The 20,027-nt window shown below is 40.4% G+C and overlaps 1 protein-coding gene across 3 annotated transcripts in view; it reads right to left on the reverse strand.

Annotated features, from left to right (window-relative positions):
* PITPNC1 (phosphatidylinositol transfer protein cytoplasmic 1) overlaps positions 1 to 20,027 on the reverse strand; it is a 132,122-nt gene continuing 112,095 nt past the window's right edge. For all 3 annotated transcript variants that reach the window (XM_033138882.1, XM_033138881.1, XM_033138880.1), the window contains 2 exons: positions 15,446 to 15,509; positions 1 to 6,628 (listed from right to left, as the gene is read on the reverse strand). In XM_033138882.1, the coding sequence (XP_032994773.1) occupies positions 6,369 to 6,628; positions 15,446 to 15,509 (324 nt within the window). In that variant the 3' untranslated portion in view covers positions 1 to 6,368. The remainder of the gene's footprint in view (positions 6,629 to 15,445; positions 15,510 to 20,027) is intronic.

Here is a 20,027-nt window from a genome sequence, read left to right on the forward strand (position 1 = left end):
TTGGAAAGAAGATTGCTTGGTAGTTTATTTACAACAGAATGTAAGAAAAACGTGTAAAATGATAATAAATAACTGAAAAGCAACAATTAAGTGGTGTGTATGGAAACTATGATACTCGGATCCTTTTACTTAGCCTTGTATTGTTTTAACTCGGGCCGCTTGGTCCTCCTTTCATGGAACGAGCTTATCTAAACAATGTACTGTAACACTAAACCTATCAGCAAAAAACAATAATATACACAACATTCAAGGTCACAAGGATTGCCACAGAAGTAAAAACTTATTTCCATAAGTAACATTTAAAAATCAGAGACTGTAATTAAAAGACCATGCTGGCCACACAAACTAGGAGGTGTTTTTTTTTGGGGGGGGGACAACAGTTAAGAATAGTTGTAGCTTCAAGCCTTTATTGACACATGACATCTAAATTAAGGCTGAATAACAGCAAGTTCCTATTGACAAGTTCATTTATCCTCCCCTATTGCATTTAGTAGCTGTAGCTATTACAAAGTGCATACGTTTGATTTATTCTATATGACAGCATGTTTTAAAGTTATGGTGCAGCAAACCATCGAAAGAAGTGTGAGCAGAATTCAAAATTCTCAATGGGGCCTTCCTACCTTCTCCTCTCCTCTCCTCTCCAGCCTCTGGCACTGTTTGAAAATACTGCTTCTGAGGCTCAGGGGATCTCCAGAAGGATACTGGATGTGCTGTTTGCATTGGGAGGAGGGAATCGGTGAAAATCTTCTGCTCTGCTTATGACTGCTCAAATTAAAACCACAGAACATTTTTTGTACATTCTCATATTAACAAACCTCTTAAATATTCTGTTACTCAATGAAACGTCCACCAGACAGAAAGAGAAACAGATTGAAGACATCTATTCTGGAGGAGCACCACTCCAGCGGGGAGTTGTGCAGTGAATTATTTTAGGATTACAGCCTTGGAGATGATTAAGTTGCTTATTTCTGCAGATTTACTCAAATAGGCAAGCATAATGGTACAACTAACAGGAATGATGCCTGCTCATCAAAAGGACACTGTTGTCTTTTATGGCAGCTCAACCTGTTACTTGGCAAATTCAACATATGCATGTATTGTTTCTCTCAGCAAACAGGTAGTGTTGACAACATAACCTTTAAGCTACTCTGATAAGGGCCCAGTGAAGGTTTCTTGATACAAATATGTGTATATTCTCCACATGTTGTTGCAGGAATGCTAGATTTTTTTTCTATCAAGAGTGAAGCCGCGATTACTTGAACTTTTAAGGTGTAGCTTTTAAAAAAGCATACTTCCGTTAATATTTTGCCTGAGTACAATGTCAAGATTGGAACTTTTAAGTCAACAATTTTGGGAGTCTGTATCACAGGTAGGAGAGGTTGATTTGGAAATAGCGGCAACACACACCTCCTTTTTATTTCCTCCCTAGCAGTGCTTCAATGTATACAATTTGCCAGTCACAAAAAGGCAGGGTCAACGACACCATTGCAATGCCATAGTACTTTAGTTTTGCTGTGCTGCACCACACTTTTAAAAGTGCCAACTAAAACCACATTGTTCCACAAAACAAATAATATAAACACCCACAGCTCTGTCTGTTCCTCACAATCAAACCTAAAAAATATACAAACTTGTACGAAGTAATTCAGACAATTTAGCAGTGAAAACTTTTTTCTGTATAAAAGACATTAGTGCAACAAAAATATGTTAGAAATTTAATTTAGTTATTATTCTTGTGCTGGAAATATTTTTTTAAAGCTGTTGTCATAGTATTGGGGGGGGATGGAAGGAGAAAATGAGAAGTTATTTAATATTTGATAGCCTGATCAAGGCAAAAGCAGTGAGGGGAAACAGAAAATGATTGAGGAGTCTGCCATGACCCATGAAAAGCATAGATATAAGGATGATGTCAGTTCTTCAGAACAGATTTGTATCTGTTCACCCCCACAGACAGAAAGTAGGAGGCAGGAATGGAATGGGCTAACCCCACCATTGAGACATGCAGCGGAATTAAAATTGTGTCTTCTTCATTAAGCACCAAATTTAAATAGCATATCTAAGCGGAACAAATGCTTATAGCTACAATATGGAAGATTGGGAAGGTAAAGCAGAAGATTCCATTATTTTCCATTGCATGCAATATTGCCTTTCTCTGTTTCAGATATGCACTACGCAGTCTGTTAAGCAGCATCTTCTTGGGAGGTGTTAATTCATTTACACAAATGCCTCATCTCCCCCGCACCCCAAGTCAAAGTAATACAACAGGAGAGCAGGGAGTGAGACAGTTAAAACAAACACAATAAAGCAGGGTATTGTCTTGCCCTATTGATTTGTGCGGAACATTCAAAAAAGGAGATATAGGATAGCAACATTTATTTGTAGGCCTACGGAACTTGTCACAATTCAATTGGCAGTAGTGCCACCTGTTTGTTAGCTACAGCCACATGCTGATTCAGGGTAGATGTATATACAAAATGTTTTTGATAATAAGGGGGTGGGGGAGATACCACAACAGCCAAACAGAATACCAGGATGTTGAGAAAGATTGAAAAAAAAAAGGACAATAATTGAGAGAAGGCATAAAGCTAAGTGTTAGGTGTATTCAGAACTACAGATGGTGTTGGCCTTAGTTTCTTGAAGCTGTCAAACCTACGCACTGCATTCTGTCCTCCCACTCCACTTTTCTACGACTGAAACTACTCTTCTAAAATCACCTTACTATCTACTATTTAAACAAGCCACTTAGAGGTTGGAGGGGGATTTAAGTCAGCTACTTTTTCCACACGCAGTATCATGCTACCATGCTCGATAGAAATATATCCACTATTTTATTTCCCCCCCATGACTTAAAAGAGACGCAACACCCTGAGGTCTGGATCTGTATTTCTATTTGCTTCTGACAGAACGTGCATAATCTCACTACAAGTTTGTGACACATTCACCACTTCGCAAGGCCTGGTATAGCTTGGACAGAGCGAGTTACTAAGAACACGGCTAAAGAAAAGGGTGAAGGATTAATTGCAATTTGGAATCAATTATATCCTTAGCCCCTGGACAATTATGGGACAATTATGTCAGGAAATAAAAGGACTCCTAATTTAAGTTGAGATATGGGGAAGCAACTTTAATTCCTGAGATTGAGGGTGATGCTACTAACAGGCCAGAAAGAATTCATCTCTTTCCCAACTGTATGGCAATGTGCAACTGGTACTGTAATTCTCCATGGTTATTGTAGTAAAAAGGACATACCCCTACGTATTGTGCAAGCAGAAAGGCACTTCCATTTGCACAAGGGCCTCCCTGCTGATTTCCCAATCCTGCTGCAGTCCTGTGCCTCCTCCTACACTGTTCTGCAGGGTCCCTCAACCCTCAGGAGTTGAGTTTTGGGGGAGCACAAGGGGCTGTAGTAGGAAAGAGGTGCTAGGAAGGCCCTGTTGAGTGAACCTGTAAATTCTACTTTTCCCTGAAAGAAATTTAGCATAAAAGAAGCAACTCAGGAACTGACACTTTTTTTTTTGCTTCTCTAAGAAGCATTATATCTATTTTTGTGTGCTGTTGCGTACTCCAAAACTGACTGGGTGGAGACATCTCCATTAGCTTGTTTAGGTTAACTCAATTATACGAGGTTTCACTTTCCTCTCTGAAGTCAATGTGCTGCAGTCATAGGCATAATCTCCAGTTGGTCCACATACTGAAAGCTGAAACTGGGCCTCTTACACCCTTGAGCAGGCCATAGGCTTATAGGCTGCTCCTAGCTTTCCTTGAAGAGATACAGTTATTTAGAGAATTTTTCTTCCTTTTCAGAATTTTAGTTGGGACTCTGCACTGCAATATATTATTGTCTTGTTACAGTATTTTGAGCATGGGAGATCCTCTCCAAACTAGACATGATCTACTTGCTTTGCATGCAGCAGAGTACCTGCTTTGCAAGATCCCAGTTAAATCTCGAGCACTTGCAGGTAGGGTTGACAATGTCCTCTGTCTGAAACCTTGGAAAGCAGTTACTGTAGACAATATTAGTAATAGACAATATTGTCTATTACTGTAGACACACTAGATGGACCAATGGTCAGACTTAGGACAGCTTCCTTGTTATAGATCTGTTCCCTATACTCCCGTCTGCTAATTACTTTCAACTCAAGAGAGCTGCATGGGTGGTGTTCTTCCCTACCTCTGGTGGAAGAACTTCCTACAGAGTTTTTACTTCCCAGGATCCTATTTTGGGGGAATCTTAAAAACATAACAAATCTACATGGCTTTGTTCACATCCCATAGTTGTTACCCATAGTTTGGTGCCAGAATGAAACAGACCACATACTACCACTTAAAATAATTGGTTGTTTCCGTCTACACTTCAGGAGGCCCACTGTCACAACACTTAAAACTCTTGTCTTAAACTGCTTACCTAACCAGCCTTTGCCAAGCTGGTGACCCTCCAGATGTTTTGGACTACAATTCCCATTCATTCCAGTGAGCAGAGTTATACTGGCTTCGGCTGATGCAAGTTTTAGTACAAAACGTCTGGAAGGCACCTTGTTGGCAAAGGCTGCTCCAGTCTGATTAAAGAAACCAATGGCAGCACAATTACACAGTGATCACCAATCAATATGGTAGTAAACCAACTATATACTACCTTAAATCCCCAGTCAGATGTTAGCGTTGTCATCTTACCCTTAAGGTAAGGAGAATTTGGCCTGCCACCTTCCACTGTCTCCGCACCTGCTTGCGGGCTTTTCACCAGTCAGCAGCTTACTTTCTCCCTAACATATACTCTTTCTCCTCCTCCCTGCTGTTTCTTCTGGCAAGTGTTGGGAGCTATAGACAAGCAAGGCAGTGGGTAGGCTGGGAATAGCTTTTTTTAAAGCATACGGGATTGCCACAAAATATAAAAGAGGGAGGGAAGCTAGTAAGCTGAAGAGATTGACTCTTCTCTTTGCCTCCCTGCTGTTTTCCACATCTCTCCCTCTTTCAAGGTTGTTCCCTAAAATAATGTAGCCTTATTCAGGCATTATGTCTGTACAGGAAATGTCAACATGTATGGGGGGGCACATGCACTAGCTCTGCCCCTGCATGTACTCATCCTGCCACACCATTCCCAAACTTCTCACATTGAGTGGAAGAGGTGTGGTCTACCTGTGTTTGTATGATGGAGCAGGGTTTCTAACTGGCTTCTACTTGTACTCAAGTGATCCTTGAGACCTTCCCTCTTCAACACTGGAAGGCAGGGAAAAAGTGGGATGGGGATGGGACACTGGGCAGTATGTCAGGTCACATGCACCCCAACACAGGTCATTTCCTGTTCAGGCAAGACACCTGAATAGGGCTTCTGTTTCTCACAGCTAAGGAGGAGAAAATGGGTTGACAGCAACCCACCACAGAATGGCATCCATCACATCAGTTGCTGACAATTCTTGTTGGTCATTGGCAGAATGGGAAGCTTTATAGCCCAGAATAGCTTAACACCTGCTCACAGTGTGGTAGAAAACTGACTGAATGTTATCTTTCATTTTTAAAACTATTTTACATCGGGTGTTTTGGCTGGTTTCATAGGAATTCCGAGGGCTTGAAATAAATCACTGAACTATTCAATTGCTTGTGTTCCCATCTTGCTTTCTACAACAACACTCCCAAATACCAACACAGAACAGCTACACAACAGCACACCATAAAAAGGAGTCACAAATTTTGTGCAAGATACAAATAGTTCAAGGGTCTAAAAATAAGTATAATGAATTACAACCAGAGCTCACTGGTTCTTTAGTTTTGAAGAGTTTAAAGTGTGCATTAGCTGCACTCCAAATCCTGAGTTGTATTCAGTAAAACAAGAATCTGAATAATTACTGTTGGTATTCAAGTGTTTCTCAGTGAATAGCAGTTCAAAGGTTTACTTTAAGGTGCACTTGGCCTGAGAGTAAAAAGGATTTTAGAAATTGAGATATAATGGCTTGAAATGAGAAATGTCATTTGAAACTGTCCCTCAATATGTCCTCATTCTCTCAAGATGTCCTTGCCATCTTTATTAAATCCATATAACATCTCCAGTCATAAATAGTGTTATGCTATATATGAGAATATCTTTTGTTTACTACAGTTGCTATGTAGAGACAGACTTTTGCTTTTGCAAGCTTGTTTCATTTTGTGTTGATAGCAACATCTGTCATATGGCTTAGAGCTGTAGTCTAGGAATCGGAGCATATGAACTATGTTCTCGCATGCACTTAGCTAACTAGTTTAAGGGACAAGCCTGATGGGGAGGGGGGGAAAGGTCGTATTTCCAGATCAGTAAATTTTGTTTACATAAAACAACTACCATGAGCTTTGCAAATGCTATTCTTTCAGACATGGCTTGTCATGAAAACATGCTGGGTTTAGAGAGTTTTTTTGTCTGGATCTGGGAGCGTGAGAGTTTCTGGGGCAGATTTTTTCCGTTGCCGGTCTTTGGGAACTGCTAGAAATTCAGGCGCCTCTGTGGAGAGAGGTGTAGACGGAGCACTAGAAGGAGCACTGCGGATTGAAGAAGGGAGGGAGACATTAGAGATCGATATTGCAGGAGGGAAGATCCCAATTTTCTTGTTGGTGGCTTCCTGAGTTGCTCGTTCAAATTCCCGAACTTCATCCATGGTCATGTCTTCAATGAGAAGAAAAGGAAGAAAGACAAATTTATGTTAGAACCACTGCACATATTTGTTCCAGGCTTTTTAAAGATGCTAGTCTGCATGACCAATGTTATTCCAGTGCATTAGAACTCGAAAGGGAAGGAAAGCTATTGCCAGGAAATTTCACAACTGGCACTGAAATTTCAGGAGGCACATTTCAGGCACCGTTCGTATCATTCTTGCAACTGCCGACACTGAAAAGTACAGTAATTCCTCACATTGATACCAAAATTTAGGCGTATGTTTCTATGAATTTTGGGCAATTCCATTGTTTATATTATTGTCTGTCCTTGCTTCAACATGGGCAGAATTCACATATAAATGGAAGATGCAGCAGGCTTCGAATTCTAGCCCAGCACAAGCAAACCATTGCTTCTTTTATAGCTATTTCCATCTAGTGAACTGATGTTAAAAAGTTATTTTTGCAAATAGATGCTCAAGATAGGCTTGATGGTTACTTTATAAAAACAATTGATCATGTGAGCATCATAGATACGCTACACTGAATAGCATGCTATCTTCAACTATGGTGTAGCTGTTTAAGATCAGATGGTCAGACAACTTTAATTTTCTATATTATCAGCTAAGCTTTGTTAATGAACCATTTCCATTTTTATTTGTGTAACACACTGCATCTATTAGATTATTTCCAAAGAAAATGCCATTTAAGATACACAGAACACAATATTTTATCAATATTTTTTTACCTAATCGGCACAGACTTCATTTAAGTCAGTTGGAAATCTGGTGTTTTTAAAAGGAGAATATAAATCACTTCATTTATTGCTCCAGCTGTATATGGATTGTACCACTTCAAACTGGAGGTGGAAGCTCACGAGATTAAAAATTCTTTCATATAAAACAAACCTCCACAAAACGCCATAGATTCCAAGTAGAACAATTTTAGCAGATCATGATAATCTTCACACTGAAGTAGTTTATCAGGTGAGTCCCCACCAGCTTGGGCCCATGTTCAGTATCTCAACTATCTCATAAGCACTAGGCTTAGATAACATTATTATTATTATTATTATTAGTAGTAGTAGTAGTAGTAGTAGCCTTTTCTAAGGGCCACGAAAGTAGTAGTAGTAGCCTTTTCTAAGGGCCATGAAAGTGCCTCTCTATACAATGCCCTGTACAGATGATTCATTTGAGACCTGCTTTAAGGGTGCTTCCAGAGAGGGGTGATATACTACCAGGGGATTGTTCAGGTTTGATTTTCCCATGTGCACAATTGCCACAGGAGCTTTCCCATTTTCCCATTAGTGACTATTCCTTGCTATTCTACCACTTGCGATCCGCACCAGTGGACCTATTTTGACACAATGTTGTCTGGAGGTTTTTACTGCCCTATCCATCAGTATATCTGCCCATGGAAATCCAGAAAATTAAAATCCCAGGAACAGCACGAGAGCAAATGTTACCAGCCTTAGTTAGCATGTTTCACAATGGACAACATAGAGGGTTGTGTGTGTAGAATCATAGACTTGTAGAGCTGGAAGGGACCCCAAGAGTTATCTAGTCCAATCCCCTGCAATGCAGGAATCTCAGCTAAAGCATCGATGACAGTGGCCCTCCAACCTCTGCTTAAAAACCTCCAAGGAAGGAGGTGTATCCATTTCTCTTTGGTTATGTTTATTTTTTGACAAACAGGCACATATCATTTGGGATGCTGTAAATAAAATGGCTAGGGATGCAGGTGGTGCTGTGGTCTAAACCACTGAGCCTCTTGGGCTTGCCGATCAGAAGGTCGGCGGTTTGAATCCCCGTGATGGGGTGAGCCCCTGTTGCTCGGTCCCAGCTCCTGTCAACCTAGCAGTTCAAAGCATGCCAAAAAGTGCAAGTAGATAAATAGGTACCGCTCCGGTGGGAAGATAAACAGCGTTTCCATGCGCTGCTCTGCTTTGTTGTGGGGGAGGAAGGGAAAGGAGATTGTTAGCTGCTTTGAGACTCCTTAGGGTAGTGATAAAGCGGGATATCAAATCCAAACTCTTCTTCTTCTTCTTTAGTCATGCTGGCCACATGACCTGGAAAAACTGTCTGCGGACAAACGCCGGCTCCCTCGGCCTGTAAAGCGAGATGAGCGCTGCAATCCCAGTTGTCTGCGACTGGACTTAACTGTCAGGGGTCCTTTACCTTTATAAACAAAATGGCTAGGCTAGGAAGGAGAAGTGCAGTGCTAAATGCTATCCACTGAAACATCACCACACCTATGACAAACCAACCACCAGACCAAATGTGCTAATGAGCTTCTACACCAGCAGTATTTGCATATATATTTTTACTTGTTGGATATTCCACACTAAAGTGGAAGCCAGATTAAATGTAAAAAAGGAAAAGGGAAAAAAGTATCAGCTGGAATAGCTGGAATTTTGATGATGTCATAAGGACACTGGGGGGGGGTTATGCACATGAGCAGCACCAATTCCACAATAAACCCCTGTCTGGAAGCACCCTAAGTTAGAAGCATCTGTGTTTGAGAAAACATTCCAGTCTTGTTTTCATTCCAGTGATGAACCTGTTAAGAATCCAGCTGGTGAGTTCAAACCTGAAGGAATTACACTGCTGAAAAAAATGGCTGATGCAAAGCACGTGCAACCAGGCCATGGAACATGTCCTTCTTTTCACAGTGAAAGCCTTTGGGTTTTCATTCACAAATTAATCAAATATCAGTTAGACACTGCTGTGCAGTTCCACCAGAGGGCAGAATTACTTCACCGTAAATAAGTTTTCCCTCCTAGAAAATTCTAAAACACCATTCTTTTTGGTTATTTCCCCTCTACCGATACAAAATTCAAGATGGGTTCAGCAAAAGGTCATCTGAGATTTGCATGCCTCAAATCCAGGTTGCTGTTTTGAATACTAGCAAAGGGTTTGTTTATTCAATGCAAAACCCAGCTTGGTTTCGGTTTCAGCTTTTCTTCAATGAAATGGACTCACATGAAGGAAACTCAGAGCCTGCCCACATTTGAGCATTATGTAGCGGTCAATCCACTCAAATTAGACCAGACTAGGCCATATCCACACATACCTGAATTTAAATACGAGGAGCAATTCATTCTTTTTCATTCATACCACTAGTCACTTCCTTTTGTGTTTGCCCCCACCTTCTAATTTTATTTTATTGATTATATTATGTCAATTAAGTACCAGGGCACAGATAGCTGCATGCACACCTCTCTCTTTTTAATTCCCCCACCCAGGAAATGTGCATAAGCACAAAGGCAACTGTAAATGCTCAGCACATACCTTTATTTAGTGCAAATCTGGAGGATCAAAAGAAAAAACAAAGCTATACTGATGATTGATCCACACAGCCCATACCACCCAAACAAATTGTCTGCAACCCCAAATGGAGTGCTGGGAACCTGGTTTCCCCCCACCTTACTGGATTATCCCCAGATCTGGTAAACCTGAAATTACAGGAGAAAAGCATTGAGATTGGTGTTGTTTGAGGGTAATGTCATGTGGATTATGGAAATTTAAATGGGAATGCAAGCACACAATAAACTCCAGTGTGGACAAGCCCGAAGAGAAGATGAAACAGGGTAGAACCCCCCCCCCCAATTAATTGTAAGTACCACTGCTCCCAAGCAAAAGCTCTTTTGAAAAGACCTCAGTTATAGTGAAATGCCTCAAGGCCTATCAGCAGGCTAGACAACCTTCTAATTACCGGTAACTTTAGTTATTCATCACTTCTATGGGAAGAATATTGGTAAAAGACTAGGAGAGTGCAGATTACACTGGTATCAATATTATGAGGCTGCTAGAATCACTTGATATTAATGGCGAAACTGACACCCAAACACATGATAGGCAAAAGGCAGCAGATTATGAATTGAAGATGTGGCAGAGTCCCATGGGAATGGAAATCCGTGATCGTAACAGTTGAGAGCGGTGCTGAGCAGCTACACCGTGCTATAATTCGCACTGTCAATTGGGCTGCTGATGGGAGTAGACATTCGTTTGCCTATTTCTCAAAGCAAGTATTTCACTCATTTGAGATAATTGCCCCAGTTCTGCTCTCTTCTGTTTGCTGTTTGATTAATGAGCATTCACGTGGCTTTGAATAAATCAAACCGAAGCTCAGCACACCGCTCAGGAGATCTCTCGTGCCCAAACTTCCCCAATATTTTCAGTGGAGGGAGACCATCCTTGCGCACAAAAACAAACCCAGTCTGTTCTGGAGGAAAGTGCTGGCTCTCTGTTGCCTGGTCCTGATCTAACAGACCACCAATTTTGGTGGAAAGCACAGCTCCAATAGGGAATTGGGATGTAAATCTGCCACCTGGTATGCCCAACTGACTCTAACCTGACAATTTCATTTTCCACTGGAAGTAGATATCTACATCTGAAGTTAAAACAGGCATACCCCAAAACAGGAGCTGCAACACAGATCTCCCCAGACTGTAAGCCTGGCTTCACACTGTGTTCACAATACCAGGGACAGATGTAACAAACAAAGCAAATGCTGAGTCAGTTCACGGCCATGTACGCCTTTTAAAAAGTGTGCAGTATTTGTTCAAGCAAACATTGGTTTGTTGCCTGCCTTAAAACACACACATGCAACAGTCCATTTTTTGAAAATATGGGGGGAAAGCTGCTTTGAAGAGGGAGCGACACAATCAGGGTTGTGCATAGCTGTCTCAGAACTCGATTTTTAAGATAAGATTGTACATTTGGGGGTGGGGAAATGCGCTGAGGATATTTCTACAGCAGGCTCACCACTCAAATTTTATCTGAGCCTTCTAATTCTCCACTAGGGAAATGGTGCAAAGAAGGAAATGAAGGTGAGCCTTTGCACGGATGAAGTCTGCTTCCACAGAAATCATTGTCAGGCAAAATCTGACCACTTGTGTTCTTTTTTGCTCTAGCAGATGGTGGGCAATATTTTTAAAGAGGCTACATACACTTCCTTTGGCATGGCTCTCTATTTCACCCACAGAAGATGAATGTTGATCGCAAACTTTTATGTTGGTTTGTTCATGCATATTTTTCTCATATTCTCGAACATCCTCCATAGTCATATCTGAAAAAAGTTCAAGATGTTGGTTTTTTTCTCTCTATTAATTCAATCCAGGCTTGAATGAAAGGGAAGAGTCTAGGGAGAATTATCTTTCTAGCAAAAGCCAAAAAGCAGAAGCCGGCTAGCTTTATGAGGATTCATAATAAAGATTGTTAAGTTAAACCAGCCAAGGAAGGTATAAGAAGGTTGAGTTAAGGGATAATTGCAGAATGGGGGTGCTTGGAAGCTGGGATGTGTTTGTCAAGTGAGGTTGGCAGGAAGGTGTGGGGTGCAGGCTTTGCTAGAGGCAAACATCTTCTAAAATAAATTTAGAAGATTTCCTGGAAAAAAGAGGAAGGATTAAGGAACAGCACAGCACAAGAGTTTACTTACCTTGTCAGAGACATGCCAGGAAAATTCTACATTATGTATAATGACACACGCTTTACAAAAAAGTAGCTTCATTGTTTTAAAACTACACAGCTCAGCTTTGAGAGAGTATGTGTTTTTGGATTTCGACAATTTGTATAGTGCTTAATCATAGTCAACCCTACGCAGTGTAGTGAAGGACTGCAGAAAGTACCTATGAATAGTGAAAGGGTTCAAACACTTGGAAATGTAAATCCAAACAAACATTTGCTTTGTAGAGCTACCCAAGAAAGTCATACGCAAACCGGGTCCACTGGGATGTGTGTATATTTCAGGCATTTCAAAGTTTTGCAGGAGCTTCCACTGTGAAGTGGCTACCTTCACAGATCTTACATTATACTACAGGGGTAGGCAAACTTCAGTCTTGTTGGATCTACTTTGTAATTTTATTAGACCTGCCCCGCCGACAAAATATCTGCCAATGACACACAACAGCAAAGGACTCAGAGTTAGACTTTTTAAATGGGGTGCTCCTGAGCACATTCTGAGCCTCAGAATTGGATTTCAGTACCAGAACTGAACTGAACTCACGTCCTTTCATACAAATACTACTGATTAGCTTTGTTTGTTTCAGTGGCCTACTTCAGGTGACAAAATTCATTTTTGTGTTTCGATTTTTTTTTAATTTAAAAAAAGGGTATAAGAAACCATTGCTGATGTAGTGCCAATTCACCAGAGATCTACAGTGTGAATGTAGTCCTAACAATACGTTGTATCACCACTGGCATGAGTCATGGATCATCATATTTTAATATTAGTGTACTTAGAATTAAGGAGCATTAAAGAGTTGATAAAAGAAGCTTATAAGCAATGAAAATTGCACGATCAAAAGCACTTTAGCCGGGCAAAGTACATGCTCTTCATTAGCAGCACTTCAGTTAATAATGAAATACTGTTGTCTTATAGCAATGTTAATTGCATATTAAAATGAAACCCTAAGCTTATTTATCTGGAAGTAAAAACCATTGAAATAATGAAAATACTTCCAAATGAACAAGTTTAGGATTAAGGTTTAGAGGGCAGCACAACAACAAAATCCACATTTTTAGCATAAGCAAAATCCCAATGCATTAGCCCACTGAATGCTTGATACCATCAACTGATATACACCTTATAAATATCTAGCTTTAAACATATAACAAATATTGAGCTATGGTGACCAATTAATCATTACTTGAAAGGAAGCTTTCCTTTATATTACTTCTGCCCTTCATCTGAAGATCACAACATAACAATACAAAATGAATACAATAGAAGGCTATTCACTCACTGCTGTGCTCCTGGTTCCAAAAGGATGTGCATATTTTATTTTATTTTATTTTATTTTATTTTATTTTATTTTATTTTATTTTATTTTAGAGGGGTAACATTCCCCTTATGCCAGGATGCCACTAGCATCCTATTCTGCTTCAGCAGCATGATGTACAAAGATAATGAAGAGAAGGGAAGCCTAGTTAATGGGCAGAGGTAGGGACGGAAGAGCCTTTTATGAAAAATAAATGTTTGGCGGCATGCTTCGAGAGTGAATGTGCAATAAAATGGACATAAAGTGGCATGATGTTGCTGCAGGAAGTGGGTGGCTTTGTAATATGTATCACAGTGCTTTTGTGGATAAGAACTTATTCGTGTATTAAAGTTATTTTTTAGTCCATGAAAGCTGTTCTAGACCTTCCTGAGCATTATTCAATAGATGCAAACAGGCAAACCACATCTATCGCAGTGGCTCTGGTGTTTTTTCTGGGCATCTGGTTTCATCTGCATGAAGCACTAAAGAAACTTAGAAACTGAGTTTATCTACTGTGGGTGATGACTACAATACTGTCCCAAGTGCCTGAAAATCTGTCAGATGTGCACAAAGCTGTTAGAAAGGGTTGTCAAAATCCCCTTACAGTGCCAATCTAATATTAGATGCAGCGCCAAGAGGCTGCCTGAATTCAGGTTAACTGCACCATTCCTCAAACCACTTTCCTAAGAATTGATCCTGCATAGCAGTTACTTCTCGCAGTATTAATCTCACATTGAATGCCTGTGCAGACGCTAACTTGTAGAACTGTACAAATGAATGCTTCACCTAAACTTGTAGAACAATTCTGTTTTCCTTTCTGAAAACATTAATATTATATTCATAATGAAAACATTATTATTGTATTAATAACATAATGGCATATGGAAAATGAAGCAAGCTGAAATACCAGAAATCCCTTATGTTGGGAAACAGTTTTACAAAGCTCAGATGGAATGGTGGGACAACATGGTTAAAAATAATGGTTTAGAAACAGGGAGCTGCAGAATTAACTTGATTTGTTTTTTTGTTTTTTCTCCATAGAGGAAATGTTCTCAAGGCAGAGGATGGACAGTTAGTGTTGGACTAGTTCTAATAACCCTTCACCTTTCTATCTTTGTGTTAATTACTGACAGCACTAATCCTTGTTCTGACACTCACTTTTCCTTTGATCAAGTCACCTAATCATTCCTGTTCACTTTCCCATCTGTAAAATGCAGATAATAATCCTTATTTCACAGACTGCTAGGGTGATTAACCTGTGAAGTGTGCTTTGAAGATTGAACTTGTTAAGCTCCATTGTTGTCCAAGCCTCTTCTAGATTTTCTTCCTCCTGCTACTATATTTGCAGTAGTTTTGGGGGTGATTCAGTTGTATACTTATCTTTCTGTAGCTTACTTGCCATTTTTTATTTTTAACCAAAACTCTGTAGGCTTACTTGTATTTCATTGGGTAAACCTGAAAATGAAGGTCTTAGGACAGCTTTACACAAGACTATCACCCAAAATGAATATACACATAATGTATATACACATTAGCAGGTGACAAATGCATATCCAGAGTGATATCCAATATTAGTTGAATTTAGGGTAGATTCCTTAAAATTAATGGACTTAAGTAACTTAAGGCTATTCACATAATGCCAGCGTATCTCTATTTCCTTATCTATGAATGCTTTTAAATAATACTGAACACACATTGCTGCAAGATTGTAACCACAACTGTCAATTCTATATACACTCCAAATAACAAAAAGTGGCTGGATTAGAACCACACTCTTTAAATTGGCCCCTTTTTAAAAAAATTCCTTCTCCCACATTGGCTATGAAGGATACATTCTGTGTGAGCTCTGTATAAGGCTGCAATCCCATACTGGAATAAGCCCCAGTGAACTCAGTGAAACTTACATCTCACTAGACATGTATAAGATTGCACCGAAAGAAATGCAAAATCTGTCCTTTGTGATGGCTGCCTCAACAAGACTACCAGAGCAGAAAAAAGCATTGAGTGCAGTTAATAAGGCCTTAGATAATCCTTTTGTCCATGTGAGTTTATTTTGAAAACACGACTTACCATACCACTCATCCACCCATGTAAAAGCCTGTCGGTGGCCAATCAGCAATATATCTCTGACCACCTGTAAATCAGAACAAGGGTTAAAGACATCTCTGACAACAAACAAACAAACAAACAAACAAACAAACAAACAAACAAACAGGAATAGCATCAGTTACAGGTAGGTAGCCGTGTTGGTCTGCCGTAGTCGAAACAAAATAAAAAATTAAAAAAAATCTTTCCAGTAGCACCTTAGAGACTAACTAAGTTTGTTCTTGTGCGAAAGCTCTTACCAAGAACATACTTAGTTGGTCACTAAGGTGCTACTGGAAAGAATTTTTTAATTTTTTTATTTTGTTAGGAATAGCATCATAAAAGAGGTATGCACTAGATTGGAAGTGGGGAACATTTGGCTCTCTAGATGTTGCTGGCCTGCTACCCACTTCACCCCTGAACATTGAAATTGCTGACAGAGCTGATGTGAGTTGGAGTCCAACAACATCTGGAGGGCCACAGGTACCTCCTCCCCTAACATGTCATGCTGCTGCTGAAAGAATTGCACTGGCTTCAATTACCTCCTGAGCTAAATTCAAATTACTGTTTCTGGTGAATACAGTTTGGGACCAGGCTAAGTAAAAGAACCGACCACCCCTTATACACCCAATTGTCACTGTGCTCTGCAGGAGAGAGACACCTGCATATATCATCTTGTTCAGGCATAGGCAACCTTCGGCTCTCCAGATGTTTTGGCCTACAACTCCCATGATCCCTAGCTAACAAGACCAGTGGTCAGGGATGATGGGAATTGTAGTCCAAAACATCTGGAGAGCCGAAGGTTGCCTATGCCTGATCTTGTTAGATCTGTTCTGTAAAATATAGGAATTTGGCTTTCAGCATGGCAGCACTTACCTTTCGAAACTCCCTCCCATCACACGTCAGATAGTCTCCTTTGCCTTTCTGATGCCTACTGAAGACCTTCCTTTTTCAAAAAACCTTTTAAAATGAGAATCTTTTATCCCAGTCTTTATCTATCTTGGAATGAAGTTAACAATCAAAACAATTAAAGGGGATTCCATATAGGCAATGACCATCTTGTGCATGTCCAACTGGCACACGGCCACTGACACACGGGTCCTTTTGGAACTGGAAGAGGGCAGAACAGCAGCCAGGAGCGGGACGCCCATGTAAAATGGTCGCCACCCATATATGCAAACATTTCCACATATCAAAACAATTATTTTGTTAAAAATAATGATTTTACTGTAAAATCACTTCAAGATATTTTATGGGAAGTAATGTTATAAATCAATAAATTAATGCATAAAATAGATCTAACACCATCCAAATGGAGCCCCCATGCCAATCTAAACATAATATTTCCCTGTTTCCCAAATATAAGCAGAAAAGCCACTGCTAATTTTGTAATGCCCATTTGTTGAAAGGTGCACACACAAACAGTGCCATAAAAACTGTGCCAGGCAGCAGAAACACCAGTCAGACAGATTTGTGATGACACAAGTACGAAGAGGTGCAACAAATAGCCAGATTTTCAGCAGCTGGGCTAATGATATTCACATGGCTTTCATTTTAAAACTGATTATGTCCATTCCATATATGAAAGGCCAGTGCCCTTCAAAAATTATATCCTATCCCATGTGTTGGGCATTTCCCAGGGAAAAGAAAAGTAGAACAGCTTGTACCTTAGGGAAACAGAATTACAGTGTGTACCATAAAGGGATGATTTACTAAACTTTTCTATCTGTAGCAAAATGAGACCACCAAGCAAGCACAAAGCAGAAACAGCACAGAGGGAATACCTATTTGCGAGTTATTTTCCCCTTTTGTCATGCACAGATATTTAAGTTTCACACAAAAAACTGTTTTAAATATTACAACAAATTTACAAAATATTTTTTTAAAATCATTTTGATTAATTTTCCAATAAAAACAGCCAGTTAACATATACAGTGGAACCCCGGGTTATGCATGAGATCCGTTACGGCTTGCCGTGCATAACGCGTGCATGCGTAACTCAAACGCACGTAAAAACCCCCGAAAAACTGGAAGTTGCGCAATTTGAGTGCTTCTGTGCATGCACGAAGTGCGCAGAAGCATTATGCGCATCCAGTGGTTGTGCACTCTCCCGAAAACAGTTCCAGGGTGTGGGAGTGCGTGTCCAGAACGTACGCAACACGGAGTGTACGCAACGTGAGGTATGGCTGTAATCCAATTAAAAACAATAAACTAAAATTTAAAAACCAAATTGCAGTCCAAATTGTTAATTATTAATTTTTCTAGGCTCCCCACAGTCTGGACCTCTGTGGTATATCTCCACTCTTTGCCCCTGCCTTCTTCACAAATTTACAAAGTAAAGGACACTGAAATGTATAACTTCTTCACCTATTTCTATGTTGTATTCTGCAGTTTTGATCGATGCAGAGAGTAGTGAGGACACTGAAAAACATTCAGAATCAGTTCTGAATTCTGGGCCTGAAGGGCAAAAAGATTACAGACTAGCATCAAGGATATACAGCTTGAGGCAGAAACCCAGTGTGGTTTAGAATGTGGTGCCTTCCAGGCGGTGTCAGATTACATTCCCATCATTACTGACCATTGGTAATGCTGGCTAAGGATTCTGGAAGTTGGAGTCCAATAAAATCTGGAGGGCACCATGTTGGCTAAACCTGGGTTAGAAAGGTTTAATTCAGGGGGATTTCAGGATCAAATTTCTACCCAGCCATAAAGCTCATTGGGTGACCTTGGGCCTGTCAGTATTTCTCTACCTAACCTACTTCACATGGCCTACAAGAAGATCAAACCGATCCATTCTTAAGGAAATCAGCCCTGAGTGCTCACTAGAAGGACAGATCGTGAAGCTGTGGCTCCAATACTTTGGCCACCTCATGAGAAGAGAAGACTCCCTGGAAAAGACCCTGGTGTTGGGAAAGATTGAGGGCACAAGGAGAAGGGGACAACAGAGGACAAGATGGTTGGACAGTGTTCTCGAAGCTACCAACATGAGTCTGACCAAACTGCAGGAGGCAGTGGAAGACAGGAGTGCCTGGCGTGCTCTGGTCCATGGGGTCACAAAGAGTCGGACATGACTAAACGACAACAACCTACTTCACAGAGGAGATATTGCTACTTCTACTAAAGTTTGCAAGACAACTCGCCACCTTGATTCTAAGCGCAACAACTGACCCTTTTTCTGAGCATGGATGGGATTTGGGGACTTGAATTTGCAAAGGATTGCTAAAGATGTGGCTTGCAGCTGGAATTTTCCCCAATGAGCTGTGCCAGCCTACTTTCGTAGCTCTCGTGCACCGGTTGTTTATAACCTAAGGGAGATACAACATGCAAAGCTTGCGCGTTATGTGCAATTTGAAAGTGAAGATCAACTCTGTGTTGCTAGGTTGGGGTTGGGTGGGGATTATTCCTGACCTTGCATGAAAGTAGATGGAACTGAGGATATGGCACCATGCCATTTCTTGCTACATGACTCATAAACCTACAACATGCACAACTTTCTGTCTCTTTGAATCCCAGGAACATCTTGAAGTTTGAAATAGTCAGCATCTCCCACCATCCCCCAGTATGCTTGGATGAAATCTCCATGGGAAAGATAAGCTTTTAGCCTAATCAGTTGGCTACATGCAGCACTGTGCTAAAGGTTCTTATTTTTTCAAACAATACATATTTCTGCTTAAAAATAAAAACTACATACAAGGAATGACCATTGTGTGTGTGTTCAAAGCACACAGGACTGCACATGCGAGCCATTTTTGGACCTGGAAGAGGGAGGAATGGGACGGACTTATGCACGCTCTGCCAACACGCATGATGACCTGGAATGTGCCAATTTCTTTAGAGTTATTTCTGCATTTATTTATTTATTTGTTTGTTTGTTTATTGATTGATTGATTGATTGATTGTGGGGAAGTGTAAAACTTCTACTCTAGCCACAACTCACTGCAGAACACCCTCTTCAAAAAGCAGGTCAGAGACTTTATAAGGAATACAGAATTAGTTCAAAGCTGACGGGAGCAAATTCCAAGGTCTTTTAAATGAGGAAGAACTATTCACTACAACTGTGAATTTATTATGTGGACACTTTGAGCATGCACTAGGATGCCAAGTGTCCAAAGAGGAAGCATGCATGCAATGAAAATGAGGAACATTCGCTTTCTAATATTACTCTTATAGATTCCACATCCCATGTTATAATCTGCAAGGGTTTCTTTCCTACTTTGTTCTTCTTTGCCTGTTTTAGACCTTGAACCAAAGATAAACAAAAATGTGCAGAATTTTGAGTACATAAGTTACAAGCAGCCTCGCATGCGCAAGTATATACATAGTTCAAGGGTTTGTTTCTCTCAGACACAAAAGAATGTAGGGTAGTTACATTCTTGATGTGTAAGCTTCTTCGACAGGCTGGTTGATAGTTCTTGGGAAGAGCAGACAGGACTGATGCACAGTGGCACCAGAGACATGGAGAAATGTGGTCCTGGAAGCAAATGTAGGTACAAAGTAGGAAGCTGAAACCCAGGCCCTCCAATGTATGTGTGAGGTTCGGGTGGTGGTTTCTCATGAGTAACGAGGC

Source organism: Lacerta agilis, chromosome 2 (assembly GCF_009819535.1).
Source record: "Lacerta agilis isolate rLacAgi1 chromosome 2, rLacAgi1.pri, whole genome shotgun sequence".
In the NCBI taxonomy this organism is placed as follows: Eukaryota; Metazoa; Chordata; class Lepidosauria; order Squamata; family Lacertidae; genus Lacerta; species Lacerta agilis.